At 64.9% G+C, this 16,061-nt stretch overlaps 1 protein-coding gene across 1 annotated transcript in view; it reads left to right on the top strand.

The window, feature by feature from the left end:
- Positions 1-16,061, top strand: part of SDK1 (sidekick cell adhesion molecule 1) — a gene marked incomplete at its 5' end in the record, with an annotated part of 555,106 nt that overhangs the window by 501,430 nt on the left and 37,615 nt on the right. Inside the window, 4 exons of the mRNA XM_081133971.1 lie at positions 2,514-2,708; positions 4,204-4,405; positions 8,093-8,196; positions 13,770-13,840. Of these exons, the coding sequence (XP_080990097.1) occupies positions 2,514-2,708; positions 4,204-4,405; positions 8,093-8,196; positions 13,770-13,840 (572 nt within the window). The remainder of the gene's footprint in view (positions 1-2,513; positions 2,709-4,203; positions 4,406-8,092; positions 8,197-13,769; positions 13,841-16,061) is intronic.

Here is a 16,061-nt window from a genome sequence, read left to right as displayed (position 1 = left end):
CCCAGACCTGCCCCACGCCCTGGGGTGCACAGAGCCGTGAGGCCTGGGGCAGCTCAGCGTCATCCGGGGCCTGGGGGAGGACAGAGGCTCCAGAGCAGAAGCCTGTGGAGGCCACGTGAAGATGACTCCGTGGCACCAAGGCCACCAGAGCACCAGGTGGAGGGGCTGCTGGGGACACAGCAGTCGGCAGCGTGGAGGGTGGAGGACAGCTGGTTGCTGTGCAGCAATATCACAGCCCAGGCCATCTCCGCACTGACCGCTCTGCCGGGCCAGTCCCTGAACACCCTCTGGGGCCCACCCGCAGCCCTGGGGAGGCATTTCCTGCCACCCTTCCCCCCGCATCCAGGGGTGGGGAACCTTTTTTTTTTTTGCCAAGGGCCATTTGGATATTTATAGCATCACTCATGGGCCATACAGAATTATCCACTTAAAAATTAGTCTGCTCTATCTGGTCAGACATTTAGTGAACTCACCCCTGATGCAATGGCTGACACCGTTTCTCTTAGGTGAGGCCTTGGCAGGGCCAGGCCAAATGATTTCACGGGCTGGGCCCGACGTTGCCCACTCCTGCATAGTCTTAAGAAACAGCCTCCAAGAGTAGTCGCCCAGCAAAGCATTTGCAGAGCCTGGGTCGAACCCGAGTGTGGGAGCCTCTGAAGCGCATGCCGGTCACACATGGCCTGCTGGGAAAACGTGCTCCTCCGTGGTAGGCGCCAGGTCACGAGGAACCAGGGTCTAGTGAGGGGACTCCCCCTTTGCTGGAGGAATGAGGTGTTCCCTCTTCACGGGACACTGTGCAAAGGGAACGTTGTGGAGCCAGGCAGACCCAGGGTCCTGGCTTGCCGGTTCCTTGCTGTGTGACCTCAGGCAGACTGCCCACCCTCTCTGAACTTTACTGCCTACACTGCCTGCTGAGACCACTGTGAGGGCCGGGGACCAGGACTGTCAGGGGTCTTGCGGGAAGAGCTGCACCGTGTGGCTGCAGTGACTGCTGTCCTGGTTTTGAGGATGCTGGGCATCCAGGAGTCTCAGAAGGCTGGGGACTGGGTTCCTGTTACGCCTGAACACCAGGCTCCCACTACGACCAGGCGGGAGGGGAGGCCTGGAGGAGAGCCGGCTGGGTCAGTGAATGGGAAGCACAGATGTCAAGCAGGACACCAGGCCGGAGGCCAAGGCCAGCGGGGCCACCACGTGCAGAGTCCGGGAGACAGCAGGTCACCGCTGCAGGGAGAAGAGACCATCCATCCGAGGCAGGGCCGCAGCTGCAGGGGTCGTCCAGGGGCAGAGTCCAGGGTCCTGCAAACACCTGTCAGCCGGTGGCGGTCATTGTGTGCCCCCGTCTGTGTGGTGACAGTGGTGACCAGCAGTGGTCAGGGCTGAATGCCAGGGCGCGCGCCACACCCGACCCACGGCCCTGTCCTCCTGGCCTGCCGCTCAGTGGGTCGGAGACTCCTTATGGTTGGACAGATGACTGAGAGCAGGAGCCAGGGGGGTGCCTGCAAGCTCAGCCACCCTGAGCTGGGTCGTACGAGCAGGAAGACGGGAGCAGCGGAGGGCAGGGTGGCCGGACAAGGTCAGCTGGGCTGGCCCGGTGCCCCGGCAGAGCCCGTTTCAAGTGCGCGGCTTGGCCATCGGCGGTGTCATGGACACACAGCGCCCGCCAGCCCTGCCTTGAGTCAGCAGGAACAGGAGGGCAGCAGCTGGACGGGGTCAGCCGGGCAGAGGCTGCTGGGCGAGCCGCACGGGCTGGTCTGCGAGCTGGCACCGCCTCAGACGCGGGCGGGCCGGCTCCAGGGCTTGGTCACTAACGACCCTGGTCAACCACAGACCCTGAGGTCAGATGGGAGCTGGAGGCCTCCCTGAGCTGATTAGTAAGCGCCCGCCAGCCTCCCGCCCGAAGGAGGGCCCGGGAAGGTAGAGCCAGCTCGGCAGGAGGGGCGGAAGCAGAGCCCTGCGGGCAGCTGGGGTCTGCGGGCAGACAGAGGACATGAGGGAGGAGGGCTGGCAGATGTGAGGGCAGCTGGTGCTCCGCTGGCCATCCCACAGGCCTCGCTGTGGGAGAGGCGAGGTTTAAAGAACTTCCCAGCAGGAGGCACTGCCCTTGGCCAGGTGAGGGGAAGGGCGCGTAGCAGGGGGGCTGGAGGGGGACGAAGGAGCGGTGAGCACAGGCTGGGCCCCATCCACGCGCTCACTGCCCCCGGGCGTCTGCTCAGTGAGCTGATGGCCGCGGGGGGGGGGGGGGGGGGTGGACTGTTTCCACACCTTGTTCCCGTGGAGGGGAGGAGAGTGAAGCAGCGTCCTGGGGACTGGCGCCCAGAGGCCCCCGTTCACCCGGTGGGATTGCTTCCCTCTCAGCGACGCCGGGCCTACCCCTCTGGTGCTGGCTGGGGAGGGAGGTGGTCGAGAGGAGACACGGCTCTCGGTTCCCACAGAGGTGACTGTGGGTGGCGGGACGGGGCTCTCCCCGGGTGCCTGAGGAGTGACTGGCCTTGCCCCCTGTGCCCCACCCCCAGGGTACCAGATCGCCTACCGCCTGGCCAGCAGCAGCCCCAACACGTTCACCACGGTGGAGGTCGGCGCCACGGTCAGGCAGTTCACGGCCACAGAGCTGGCCCCGGAGTCGGCCTACACCTTCCGGCTGTGCGCGAAAACAAGGCAGGGCTGGGGGGCGCCGCTGGAGGCCACCGTCATCACCACCGAGAAGAGAGGTGAGACCCAGGCCCCGCTCACAGGCGCGGCTGGCGGGGGAGGGGACGTGGGCTGTGACCCTGGTGGGCCAAGGCCGCCTCAGTCAGGCCCGTGTGGCCTGCTCGTGGGGCTGCGGGAACTGAGAGGTTAGTAAGCACCTGCCCGGCTGGGCCTGGACCTGGGCGCCGTACCCCAGCGGGTCCGCTAGCCCGACACGCACTGCACACCTGAGCTCTCGGCCTGACCGACCAGGTCTAAAGGCAGGGATGTAGCTCGGAGACGCTGCGTCACTGGCCCAGGGGTTGCAGAGTTATCCTGCTCGAGCGCCAGCTCCCCGAAGGCAGCGCAGGCCCCCGCTGCTCAAGCCATTTCCCTGGGTAGCAGGCGCAGGACGTGCTTTCCCCGGAGCAGTCATGGAAAGGCTGTCCATTTGGACACCTCTGCCAAGCTCCGGCGAGCGCTGGAGGCCCATTATCTCGCTTTATCGGCCCCAAAGCCGGGGGGATACGGTGTGAGCCCTGAGTCTGCATGGGAGGAAGCTAAGGCCCAGGCAGGCCGGTCAGGCCGCTCACCTGCTTCCTCAGAGCACACCCCCCCCTTGGGAACATCCTGCACTTTCTAGAGTAGAGGGGGGCACGGGTTTGCTGAAGGTTTGATGTGCCTGCAATCAAGTCCCAGTGGAAACGTTAGCATGGACCCTTTCCAAGGCATCCCGGCCCTCAGCTGGGCCGTGCCCACCCTGCCCCTCTCCCCCCCACAGCCCCCCACCCCCGACTTGTCCTGGAGGGAGACTCCAGGCCGCCACAGGGGAGAGCCAGGCGGCCCTGTGTGCCGAGGAAGGGAGCGCTGACCCAGTCAGGTGGAAGAGCCCTGGCGGCCGTCACCCCAACGTCCATCGCAGCACTGCCACACGCCACACCCCCTGATCAGAATGGACAGCCTCCATGATAGACCATTAAACAAGTATTCCTCCCCGTGGAGTTTCCCTGCGCAGGAGACTGGGTGGTGGGCAGCCCTTGCCCTCCCTGCCCCTGCACCGCCCCCTCCCTGCAGGACAGACCTGGGCCTGCAGGCCCTCCCCAAGGGCGGAGCTGAGCTCCCTGCCGGAGGGATGCAGGCTCAGGGGGACATCCAGGGACAGGAGCTGGGTGTGAAGACACACTGAGCACAAACTCAGGAGGAAAGTGAGTCCAGAGGGCCTTGAGGTGCTCAGGGAGCCCAGGTGTCAGTCACCGACACTGTACTGGGTGGCCTGGCGGTCGGGGAGCACGGGTTGGTTGGGTTCACCACTGTCTGTCTGTCTGCTCTTAGAACAGAGCAGATCAAAGCTCGAGCACATCGCCCAAGTGGCTGTGGGATAATGTCACATCCCAGTGAAACCAAGAGTCACTTTCAGGTGGTCTGATGCAGGCAGCGACCCGTGGGCATCCTCAGTGCCCCACAGCAGCTTCAGGTGGGCCTGTCCTGGGGAAGCAGCCTCTCACATGTCCCTGGTCTGTCCTCATTTGGTTGCAGAGCGGCCAGCGCCCCCCAGAGAGCTCCTGGTGCCCCAGGCGGAAGTGACCGCGCGTAGCCTCCGGCTCCAGTGGGTCCCGGGCAGCGACGGGGCCTCCCCAATCCGGTACTTCACTGTGCAGGTGCGGGAGCTGCCCAGGGGACAGTGGCAGACCTATTCATCGTCCGTCAGCCACGAGGCCACGGCCTGCGCAGTCGAAAGGTACAGAGCCCCAGGAGGACACCGCCCCCCAGGACCTGGAGCCCTGCCCTGTGGGGTTCCTTTCCCCGGCCCTCCCGCAGCCAGCTCCTGCCCACGGAGGAGGGAGTCTGCGTGGTCCCAGGAGATGCACCACTGAGGGCTCATGTCTCTCCTTCTAGTCCAAGCACCTCGTACCAGGGACCCAGGACTTCCATGCCCTGGGGACCCGCTGCTCTAAGACCCCTAGGCCCTCCCCCAGATTGTCTTCCTAGGCCATTCCCGGAATGGACCAGGCCCAGTGATGGGGACAGTGAGCCCAGAATCATGGGCTCCAGAGTCCTGGCTCCTAAGAGGCAGATGTTGGGGAGGGGAGTGGTGTTGGGAAGGGTGGGTCAGGCTGCAGATGTCACCCCCAGAGAGACGTCCCCTATCTGTGCTCCCTCCAGGTCAGCAGGGAGACAGGTTTCACTCAGTGCTGTTGCTGGTTAGTGACCCTGGGAGGGAAATGGCTGTCGTCCCCTGAGCAAGATGACCCAGCACTGACTCGGCTCCTGAGAGGCCTGGGAGGGAGGGAGGAGGCAGGGCTGGCATGGCAGGGGCACTTTGCCTGCAGATCTCAAGTGGCCGTGGCCTCAGTCCCAGCCCCTCCTCGGGGTGGAGGAGACCAAGGCTGAGCGCAGGGAAGGTGACGGCTGGAGGCACACAGATCTCAGACGCGCCACGTGCCTCTGAGGAGCCACCGCAGGGCCGCACCCTCACTGAAGTCTCTGGCCCTGATCCCAGTCCTTTTCTCATTCAGCGCAGGCTCCAGATGCAGCTCCCGCCCTGGGTTCTGGGGCTCTGCCCACAACAGGCTGGGGTGGAGGCGGCCCAGGGCTCCCCTCTGCTCCCAGACTCTGGCAGCCCGTGGGAGAGCCCGGCACTGCCCTAGGGAATGTCACACTGTCAGCTCGCTGAGGCCCCACGATGGGCGCGACTATGGGAGGTCATTGTCCTCACGGTACAGACGAGAAATGCGGGTCGGACAGCAGTGTTGCCTGTGGCCCCAGCGCAGCCAGGGGTGTCCGGAGGCTCCTCCTCTGCGGGGCTTCCTGCTGGGCTCCCCCCTCTGCTGACCGCAGCGGGGAGGGGAAGCAGGTCAGGGGGCCCTGGGGCAGCTCCGTCCCGAGCCCCAGCACAGCGCAGACTCTGGACCCGGGCCTGGGCTGGGGGGCATCTCCGTCACTGTGTCCTGGACGTGACAGCAGCAGCTTTAGAATAAAGGGGAGCCTCCTCCCTGGTCTGAGGGTGGGAACCTGATGCACAGGGACGGGGTGCTGAGCAGGGGTGTCAGGGAAGGTGGGGATTCTGAAGCCAGACCCCCAGGCTCATGCCTGCTTCCTGCCGCCTGTCCGGCAGGTGGCCTGGGGCCGCTGCCCTGAGCGGTGTGGCTGTCTGGTCATCACCTGCCTCTCGGTTGCTGTGTGGCTGGAAGAGGTGGTTGGGTGGCAGGGAGCCCTGGGGCAGCGGCGCCCATGGTGTCAGGCCCTCGCTGTCACGGCCATCGGGGGGCGGCCTGAGTGTTGGGTGCCTGTCTTGGCATCGGTGACAGCGCCATGCAGACCATACAGACCTTCCAGCATGGGGCTGCTGCTCAGGAGTCACCTTCAGACCAAGAAGGAGGCAGCTCCTCAGCTTAGAGCTACAGCTGCCTGGGACCCCGAAGGACAGACCCGGTGGCCCCTTCAATCACATGGCCCAAGCAGCTCCGAGCCCTGCCTGAAACGGTCCCCACGCACTTGTTTCCCTCGGAGCCGGAGTCACGGCCTGGCCTCCCTCCTAAAGGGACGATGTTTATTCGGATGCGTCCATGCCAGTTGGCGGTTGGAGAGCCCGCTGCGGTAACTACACTGTAATTACCCTCCTCGTGGGAGGGACAGGACTGGACCCGGTCAGTTTCGATGCCCAGCTGAGACGTTTTCCACAGCGACCTAGTCGAGCAGCCCTGAGGCCAGGCGCACGTGGCCGGCTGTGCGCAGCTTCCACCATCCATTGCACTGGGTGCTTAGCTCCTTTTGGCATAACTTCGCCCCCCGTGGGGCCCTCTGAAGGAAAGAAGACAATGAAACCCAGCCACCTCGTCTGCCCAGAGCCTCCCGAAATCACAGACCCAGTGCACTTGGGGCGCGGGGTTGGGGAGGAGATGCCCCTGTCCCAGGACCAGCAGTTTCATCTGGTGTAGGAAGGACTGTGGTCAGTGTCCTGGGGGCCAGAACCAGGACAAATGCTCGCTCACCTGCCTCTGGAAAGCAGGTTGCTGGCAGGGGACCTGCTCTGGTCCCTCTCATCTCGGCCTCCAAGGCGCCCCATCACTGCCTCCTCCGGGCTGGAATCGGGGCACAGAGGGGCTGAGGCTACTGCTGTCACAGGCTGGCGGTGACAGGGCACAGCTTGGGAGGGAGCGTCCCCCGAGGTGTCACAGACAGACCCAGCGTGAGCCGGTCCTGAGCAGGGGGCCGATGAAGACAGGAAAGTTTCCCCGGCCTGGTGTCCACAGTGGTCACCGGCTTTTTGACAAGCAGACCCGTCTCCGACAAAGACGGCCCAAACCAGCCCGCCCGGCGGGTGGAGTGGGGCTGCGGGGCTCCAGGGGCTGCTCAGCCGGGCAGGTCCACGGGCTCAGCTTGAAAACCACCAGTTTACGGGCTGGGTGGGAGGTGAGGAGCCAGGGCTGGTTTTGAGGAGTGAGAAGACTTAGAGATGCTGTAGACCGAGGGGGGCTGCGTCTGGGGCCAGTTTGGCTCCTCTGGCCTGGGAGACGGAGAGGATGGGGGAGCCCCCGAGACAGCTGCTGTGGAGGGGGCGCAGCTTCCCTCTCGGCCCTGGTGGGGGAAGTGAGGAGTGGCAGGCACTGGGCAGGGGGTGCCCGGGAGGGCGATTCAGGCCTCCGGATACTTGAGCTCCAGCTGAGTTTGCAGCCTTGGTCTCGATCGGCAGAGCCCGGCTCATACAGAACGTGCTGACAGGGAGGCCCGACGGGGCAGCCCCACACGGTGCCTCGGGCGCGCTCCTGTCCCCGAGGTCTCCAGCGGGGGCATTTTCCGTAGGGACAGTTGGCATTCTCTCGGTTTCGCTGGGCATCTGTGTCCTTGTCTGTGGAACGGGAGCCACTGTGGGTTAAACGGCTTGTCCGGTGCTTTGTGCCATGTGGGGCTCAGTACCTGGTAGGGGTGAGGGGTGCTGGGTGCCGCCTGTAGCTGGGGTGGAGGCACAGGCCCCCCGGAGGAGCCCTCGGTGGTCAGGGAGGCGGGCTCCTATTTGAGCTCTGGGTCAGGGTGGGGGCTGCTGGAAGGAGCTCCTGAGAAATCCTCTGGTTCCTCGGTGCAGAGGTGGCTGTGCGGAGTCTGGTGACAGGGCTGGTTCCTCCCAGAGCCCCAAGCCCAGCCTCGTCCCCTGACCAGGACGTCCCGCGCTCGCCTCCCCCCTGGGAAGTCCCTGTCTCCCTCTGCAGGCCAGCAGGTTGGAGCTGGGTGTGGGGCTCCCCCCAGACAGTTCCGGGGCCGCTGGAGCATCCCCCTCACTGAGGAAGGCCAGGGTCACAGGGACAGGACATCCCAGGAGCTCAGGGTGGCTGGGCCCGAAGGTCCCCCACGGCCACTGGCCTGAGCTTCGGGGCGGCTGGGGCAGGAAGGTCACCTGGGGGTCACTGGTCTCTCGTGTCCCATTCAGGCTGAGGCCCTTCACCTCCTACAAGCTGCGCCTGAAGGCCACCAATGACATCGGGGACAGTGACTTCAGCGCAGAGACGGAGGCGGTGACCACACTGCAGGACGGTGAGTGAGTGGGGCCGTGGGTGGGCAGACGCGGCAACTCCGGCAGCTGCCTTTGGACCCGGGCCACTGGCTCCTCGAGAGAGGCCCCCCTTTGTCTTGAGCTAGGAGGGGTCACTGAAGGGACCGCGGGGAGCGGCGGGGTTCAGTGAGCGGCCCCCGCCCGACGCTCCGCGCTGCCTGTGGTGCGGCAGGACCCGAAGGGCTTCCGAAGGGAAGGAGCTCCTATGACTGGCATCCAGACCCTGCCACCCATTAGCAGCCCAGGAACTGAATAATTTATAGGGCCATTAAAAATGAATGTCACCGGGTAGCTGCGTTTCGAGAGGTCTCCCCGATTCTCTCGCTCAGCAGCCTCCTCAGCTCGGCTGTCTGCCAGAGGCGCCGCGAAGTGATGGCCCGCGACCCCCGGAGGCTCCGGTGGCTTTCACCCCCTCCGTCCCTCTCGGGGGATGTGGCCTGAGGTCCGTGGAGACTGAGTGACGTGCTGCCAGGCGGAGTGAGCGGGCGACCGCCCTCCAGCAAGGTCCCCACTGACAGGCAGATGCTTAGGACGAGAGGGATTGTGCGGGAGCCCCGGCTCCGCTGCGAACCCTCCCTTAGCTCGCCCGCAGCGCTTTGTACGAACCCCAGCCTCCCCCACGGCACTGCCTCTTCCGCTGAGTTCATGGGGAACCGTTTCGAAACGGACCCGTCTCCGCACCCGTCCAGCCCCTCGCCCGGGAGGGACCTCCCTTTGCTCCTCTCTAACCTGGGGGTCCGCTCCTGGGGCGCAAGGCCTCAGGCGTCCTTGAGGACCAGCCAAGAGGCTGGGGACCCTGGTCACGCTCAGCCATGTGCAGTAGCGTTCAGAGCAGGACCCTCCGGGCCGGGCCCGTGTTCCTCATCTCAGGACGCGCTCAGGGAGCCACAGCCGGGACGGCAGGGAGCACAGGCAGGACTCCTCCCGGGACGCTGGGGTCGCCTGTGGCGGCTCCCATTGTAGTGTCACATCTAACTCAACTGCCGTAATGTTTGCAACGGAGCAGCTTCTCGGGAGAGAGCAGACACAGCAGCTGCTTCCCTGGCTCTGACCCCCGCCCCTACCCTCACACAGCCCCACACACAGCCCCCCCCATACACAGCCCCACACACAGCCCCCCCATACACAGCCCCCCCCACACACAGCCCCCCCCACACACAGCCCCCCCTCACACAGCCCCCCCACACACAGCCCCCCCACACACAGCCCCCCTCACACAGCCCCCCCATACACAGCCCCCCCCACACACAGCCCCCCCATACACAGCCCCCCCCACACACAGCCCCCCCCACACACAGCCCCCCCATACACAGCCCCCCCCACACACAGCCCCACACACAGCCCCCCCACACACAGCCCCCCCATACACAGCCCCCCCCACACACAGCCCCCCCACACACAGCCCCCCCATACACAGCCCCCCCCACACACAGCCCCCCCTCACACAGCCCCTCGCCCTCACACAGCCCCCCCTCACACAGCCCCCCTGCACACACAATGCCCCATGCACACAGCCCCCCCACACACAGCCCCCCCATACACAGCCCCCCCCACACACAGCCCCCCCACACACAGCCCCTCGCCCTCACACAGCCCCCCCTCACACAGCCCCCCCTCACACAGCCCCCCCACACACAGCCCCCAACACACACAGCCCCTCGCCCTCACACAGCCCCCCACACACAGCCCCCCCACACACAGCCCCCCCACACACAGCCCCCCACACACAGCCCCCCCTCACAAGGCCCCCCCACACACAGCCCCCCCACACACAGCCCCCCCACACACAGCCCCCCCACACACAGCCCCCCTTCACACAGCCCCCCTCACACAGCCCCCCTCACACAGCCCCCCCTTCACACAGCCCCCCCTCACACAGCCCCCCCTTCACACAGCCCCCCCTCACACAGCCCCCCCCACACACAGCCCCCCCACACACAGCCCCCCTTCACACAGCCCCCCTCACACAGCCCCCCTCACACAGCCCCCCCACACACAGCCCCCAACACACACAGCCCCTCGCCCTCACACAGCCCCCCACACACAGCCCCCCCACACACAGCCCCCCCACACACAGCCCCCCACACACAGCCCCCCCTCACAAGGCCCCCCCACACACAGCCCCCCCACACACAGCCCCCCCTCACACAGCCCCCCCTCACACAGCCCCCCCACACACAGCCCCCAACACACACAGCCCCTCGCCCTCACACAGCCCCCCACACACAGCCCCCCCACACACAGCCCCCCCACACACAGCCCCCCCTCACACAGCCCCCCCACACACAGCCCCCCCACACACAGCCCCCCCCACACACAGCCCCCCCACACACAGCCCCTCGCCCTCACACAGCCCCCCCTCACACAGCCCCCCCTCACACAGCCCCCCCACACACAGCCCCCAACACACACAGCCCCTCGCCCTCACACAGCCCCCCACACACAGCCCCCCCACACACAGCCCCCCCACACACAGCCCCCCACACACAGCCCCCCCTCACAAGGCCCCCCCACACACAGCCCCCCCACACACAGCCCCCCCACACACAGCCCCCCCACACACAGCCCCCCTTCACACAGCCCCCCTCACACAGCCCCCCCTTCACACAGCCCCCCCTCACACAGCCCCCCCTTCACACAGCCCCCCCTCACACAGCCCCCCCCACACACAGCCCCCCCTCACACAGCCCCCCATACATAGCCCCCTTCACACAGCCCCCTGCCCTCACACAGCCCCCCACACACAGCCCCCCTTCACACAGCCCCCCTCACACAGCCCCCCTCACACAGCCCCCCCTTCACACAGCCCCCCCTCACACAGCCCCCCCTCACACAGCCCCCCACACACACAGCCCCCACACACAGCCCCCCCACACACAGCCCCCCTCACACAGCCCCCCTCACACACAGCCCCCCCCACACACAGCCCCCCCCACACACAGCCCCCCTCACACACAGCCCCCCCACACACAGCCCCCCCACACACAGCCCCCCCCACACACAGCCCCCCCACACACAGCCCCCCCCACACACAGCCCCACACACACAGCCCCCCCCACACACAGCCCCCCCCACACACAGCCCCACTCACACAGCCCCCCACACACAGCCCCACACACACAGCCCCCCTCACACAGCCCCCCCCATACACAGCCCCACACACACAGCCCCCCATACATAGCCCCCTTCACACAGCCCCCTGCCCTCACACAGCCCCCCCCACACACAGCCCCCGCTCACACAGCCCCCCACACACAGCCCCCCGCCCTCACAGCCCCCCTCACACAGCCCCCCCCAGCCCCCTGGCTCTGACCCCCGCCCCCTACCCTCACACAGCCCCCCTCACACAGTCCCCTACACACAGCCCCCCACATACAGCCCCCCCATACATAGCCCCCTGCTCTCACACAGCCCCCCTCACACAGCCCCCGACACACACAGCTCCCCACCCTCAGCCCCCCACACACAGCCCCCCCTCACAGCCCACCCTCACACAGCCCCCCACACACACAGCCCCCCACCCTCACACAGCCCCCCACACACACAGCCCCCCACCCTCACACAGCCCCCCCACACACAGCCCCCCCTCACACAGCCCCCCCCAGCCCCCTGGCTCTGACCCCCGCCCCTCCGCCCTCACATAGCTCCGTCTGCCTTTTGGAAATCCCGCCGCAGGGCCTCCCAGAGGCCCCCGTGCTCCTCTGATCTTCGCCCGCCGCCTCTGGGGTCCTGCTGCCTCCCCCTGAGCGGCCCCCTCCTTGCAGCCCGTGTGACTGTATTTGCAGGGCTCTGCCCCCTGTTCAGTTCTCTGCCGAGACCGACCGCAGGCCTGACTCCAGGCCTTGGGGAGCCCAGTGGGGGCGCCCTCTGAACATGTGGATGGTTTGTGTGAGGGAGGAAAAATAATTTCCCTCGACCCTGAGTTCTTCTGGCTGATCGAAAAATCAAACTGACGTGAGACAGACTAACAGGAGAAAATGCCCGAATGTATTACTTACGTACCTACAGGGGCTCCAGGACGTGGGACCCGAGGACAGACTGGGCAGGGAGGGTCTCTTGCTCTTCTGGACAGTGGAGAGGGGCAGGGCTCTGGTGCTCAGGTTGGGGAGAAAGAGCGAGCCTGCTGGGCCCCCCAGAAACAGTGGGACCCCGAGGGAGTCCCCCAGACAGCCTCCGCAGGCTCCTCTGTGTCAGCCACACTCGCTCAGCCCACGCTCCATCCACGCTCAGCCCACACTCGGCCCACGTGAGCCCACATCCGCGGAGGTGACTGCTTCTGTCCTTTAGGCAGGTAGTTCTGTCCGAGGGAAGGGGGAGGTAAAGGCTCTTCTTATGTTTTCATTTCTGAAAAAGCTTAAAATAATATCCTAAAAAGGCGTATCTGGGGTGGCAAACTCTGATTCCCTCATTTGCTAAAAGATGTTCTCACTGCGGTGCTGAGGCTGTGGAGGTGCCCCTGGGCTCAGGAAAGCTGGGTGAGGGCTCACCGCTGACCTAGGCTAGACCAGCAGGAGGTCCAGGGCCCGGGCCAGAGAGCTGTCCCTAAGGCAGGACAGGTGGGGTGGGGGTGACACAGGCATGACGCAGGCAGCGGGAGGGGCCTGGGGGGTCCAGGGGAGACTCACAGAGCGGGTGACGCAGGGACCCGTCCTGGGTGGTGCTGGGGGTAGGGTGGGGACAGCACCCTGAGCCATCCCCTCAGCGACAGATTTTGAATATTTAGTGCCGGGTCTCAGTACCTTACAGCGGGGGAGCCAGGAAAAGACCAGTTCAGATCCTGGGACATGGGGTGCATAGGAACCTGACAGGTACCGGGAGGATTTGGTTTCCAGGGTGCAGGGCACTGCCGGGCAGAGGTCAGACCCACCTCGTGCCCCAGCAAGCAGAGCAGAGCAGAGCCTCGGCTGAGCCAGGACATGCCTGCCCTTCAGCCACCGGAAGTCGGCCCCTTTCATGGCGGTGACATTAGTGTTTAAAACCAGGAACACTGAGCCCTGACTGGATCCTTTGTCCAGCTTAGAAGTTGCTCTGGCCTGAGTACCTCAGAAAAAAACGATGCCCTGCCCGGCCGGGCGTGGCTCAGCGGTTGAGCATCGACCTAGGATCCAGGCGATCAGGGTTCGATTCCCAGTCAGGGCACATGCCCGGGTTGCAGGCTCGATCAATGACTCTCTCATCATTGATGTTTCTATCTCCCTCTCCTTTCCTCTCTCTGAAATCAATAAAGATATATTTTTAAAAACACAAAAAGCAACGATGCCCCTCCTCAGGGGAGGGGGTGCGGCCCCTGAAAAGGTCTGGGCCCAGGAAGGCACACCCACTGGCGTGCGTGGCCCCAGTGGAGAGGTGCAGACTCCCGCGATGTCTTTGTGGGTCTGTGTAGGGAGGTAGCCCCACTTTAGGGCTGGGTCCCTCCTCTCCTGGCTCCGGCTGCAGGTGGGGGAACGGTACCCACAGGGAAGGGGGGCGGAGTTCCACTCCTTGGTTTCCCAAGCTTGCAGGGGCCAGGTACCCACAGAACCCTCTAATCCTGTTTCTTTACCTTGGATTTCAGTTCCAGGGGAGCCTCCAAGTTCTGTGTCAGTGACGCCCCACACCACCTCCTCCGTCCTGATCCAATGGCAGGTAAGCGCCTGGGTCTCGCAGAGTCTCATAAAGTACCACATGCCCGCTCTCCACATACCCAGCGTCGGGGCCAGAGCCTGACTGCAGGCCAGGCCCCAAGCAGGTGTCAGAGCAGGACAAAGGCCGGCTTGCTAACTGGGCGGGAATGTCCAGGTGCGGTTCCCACACAGCAAAGCTGGTGGTCAGCATCCAAAGTGGACTTGAACCTACTCACGAGGGGGCACCCAGGGTGCCAGAGCACCGAGATGCCCACTGTCCCAGGCCGCATGAAGGTGGCAGGCGGGGCTGCCATGGACGTGCAGCCTGGCCCGTGTCCTGCAGGCAGTGGACCCCTAACCTCCGGGATTTCCCTTTCTCCGTAAGTCACCTCTAACCGACAGTCTCTGCAGGGTAACAGGTATCTTCACTCCCTCGAGTCTGCAGTCTCGGGACAGCCAGTCGAGCCGAGGCACGTCCCCTGGGTGATCAGATGAATCCTGTGTGTGGGTCAGGCTCTAATGTGACATTGACAGGACACCTGCCCTCTCTCTGCCTGTTCCCCAGTTTGGGTATATTTTGCTAACAGTGAGGTGCATTGAGGGCAAAGTAACAGGGGAGCAGAACTGCCAGGCAAGGCTGCCCAGCCCCAGGCCAGCCCATGCCGGGGTCACGGTTAGAACAGGGCTGCAGCTGGTCTGGGCCAAGGCCAGGGGTGGGCACGGCAAAGCTTCAGCCAACCAGGGAAGCTCCTGCGGCCAGGATGGGGCCGCAGTCATGGGAACTAGGTTAGCTCCTCCATAGGGCCGTCAGCCTGGCCCGGCCCTCAGCCCAGCCGTCCTGCTCCCCACACTGGGGTCCCGGCCCCTCCTTGGCACTCAGACAGCTTGGAGAAGTGGCGGCTGCACCAGCAGAGCCTGGCATCGTGTCCATCAGCTGTCCCCTTCCGAGCTCAGCAGGACACACTAATCACAGGAAGCTCAGCGCAGGAGGTGGTCAATACGATGTAGAAACACAGGCCTGTCAACTGCCTGGCAGCTGACACACCATGAAAATTAGCAGCAATTTACGAAATCACAGCAACTGGAACAAAGAGACTGCGTTTAAATATAGATCCGAGTTCCACATGAACGGTTCACCTGCAAATCCGTTGTCATTTATAGTAATTGGTATAAAAGCGGAGGCGTCACCTGTGACTGCCAGGTGTCCTACCAGTTTAAAGGGTGACTCTGTCACAGCAGGTCAGGCTGGACTCTTGCAAGCGGACAGTCAAGCCCCACCCGTCCTGGGGTCCATGCTGTCTGAAATCCGGACCCGGCCTCCCCTGCTGGCCGAGTTGGGTGATACACCCACATTCCAGCCAGGTGTCCCCACTCTAACAGAGGCCTTGAAAGTGGAAAGGCCTCGGAGTCCTCTACAGACGTGCCGTAGGCAGAGGGCAGACGTTTCAGGAAGGGCTCCCAGTTCCCATCGAGCATCTGCCCATCCAGATGGCCAGGCCGGGGTGGAATTAACCATGGCTGGGTCATCTTGGACGTCTGCAACCCAGCTCGCGCCCTCAACACTGACCGAGCGCCAGCTGCGCCCGCCTGTCCCAGGTGCCACAGGGGAGCAGAGGGAGCAACCAGACCCAGGCCTGACCCCAGCACCGTAGAACAGAAACACCAGGCACGGGGCCGGGGCTCGGGACAGGTCTGCGTGTGCAGAGGGAGCCTTCTGTTCAGAGTCAGGAGCAGCCTGTTCCGGACGTGGGTCGAGCGGGGAGGGTGAGCAGCCAGCCGGCACCCACAGTGCAGAGCCAGGACTTCAGTCCAGAGCCTGGGCTCGGCCACCCCTTCGAGAACTCTCCGTGCATCGCGCGGAGCTGCCTTATGACACCTGCCGGGACACCCAGAGGCCTCTTCCACAAATGGGAGACAGGGTTACTCCAAACTCAGGAATAGGAAGTGCAGTTAAACACAGTTCCAAGTCCGTGCGGGCCCGGGGATCTCTGGGGGTCAGGAGAGCCTGCCCCTCGCAGGGCCTGGACCAGCTGCAGGCTCTGACCTGCCCCCGGGCCTCTCTCTTCTCTCCCACTCATGTCAGCTCAGATCCCAGGCAGGCAGGCCTGAGGTTTCTCATTCTCGCTGCCCAGACTCTGCCACTCCCGCTGTGCGGAGCACGAGGATGGTGCCAGGGGCTGCTGGCCGGGACAGCCCAGCTTCCCCTGAGCAGCCCGGCTCAGGGACGTGAAGCCCCGTCAGCA

This window comes from Miniopterus schreibersii (assembly GCF_964146895.1).
Source record: "Miniopterus schreibersii genome assembly, chromosome: 4".
Lineage (NCBI taxonomy): Eukaryota > Metazoa > Chordata > Mammalia > Chiroptera > Miniopteridae > Miniopterus > Miniopterus schreibersii.
The sequence above is the reverse complement of the archived record's forward strand: the minus strand, read 5'-3'. Positions and strand labels throughout refer to the sequence as shown.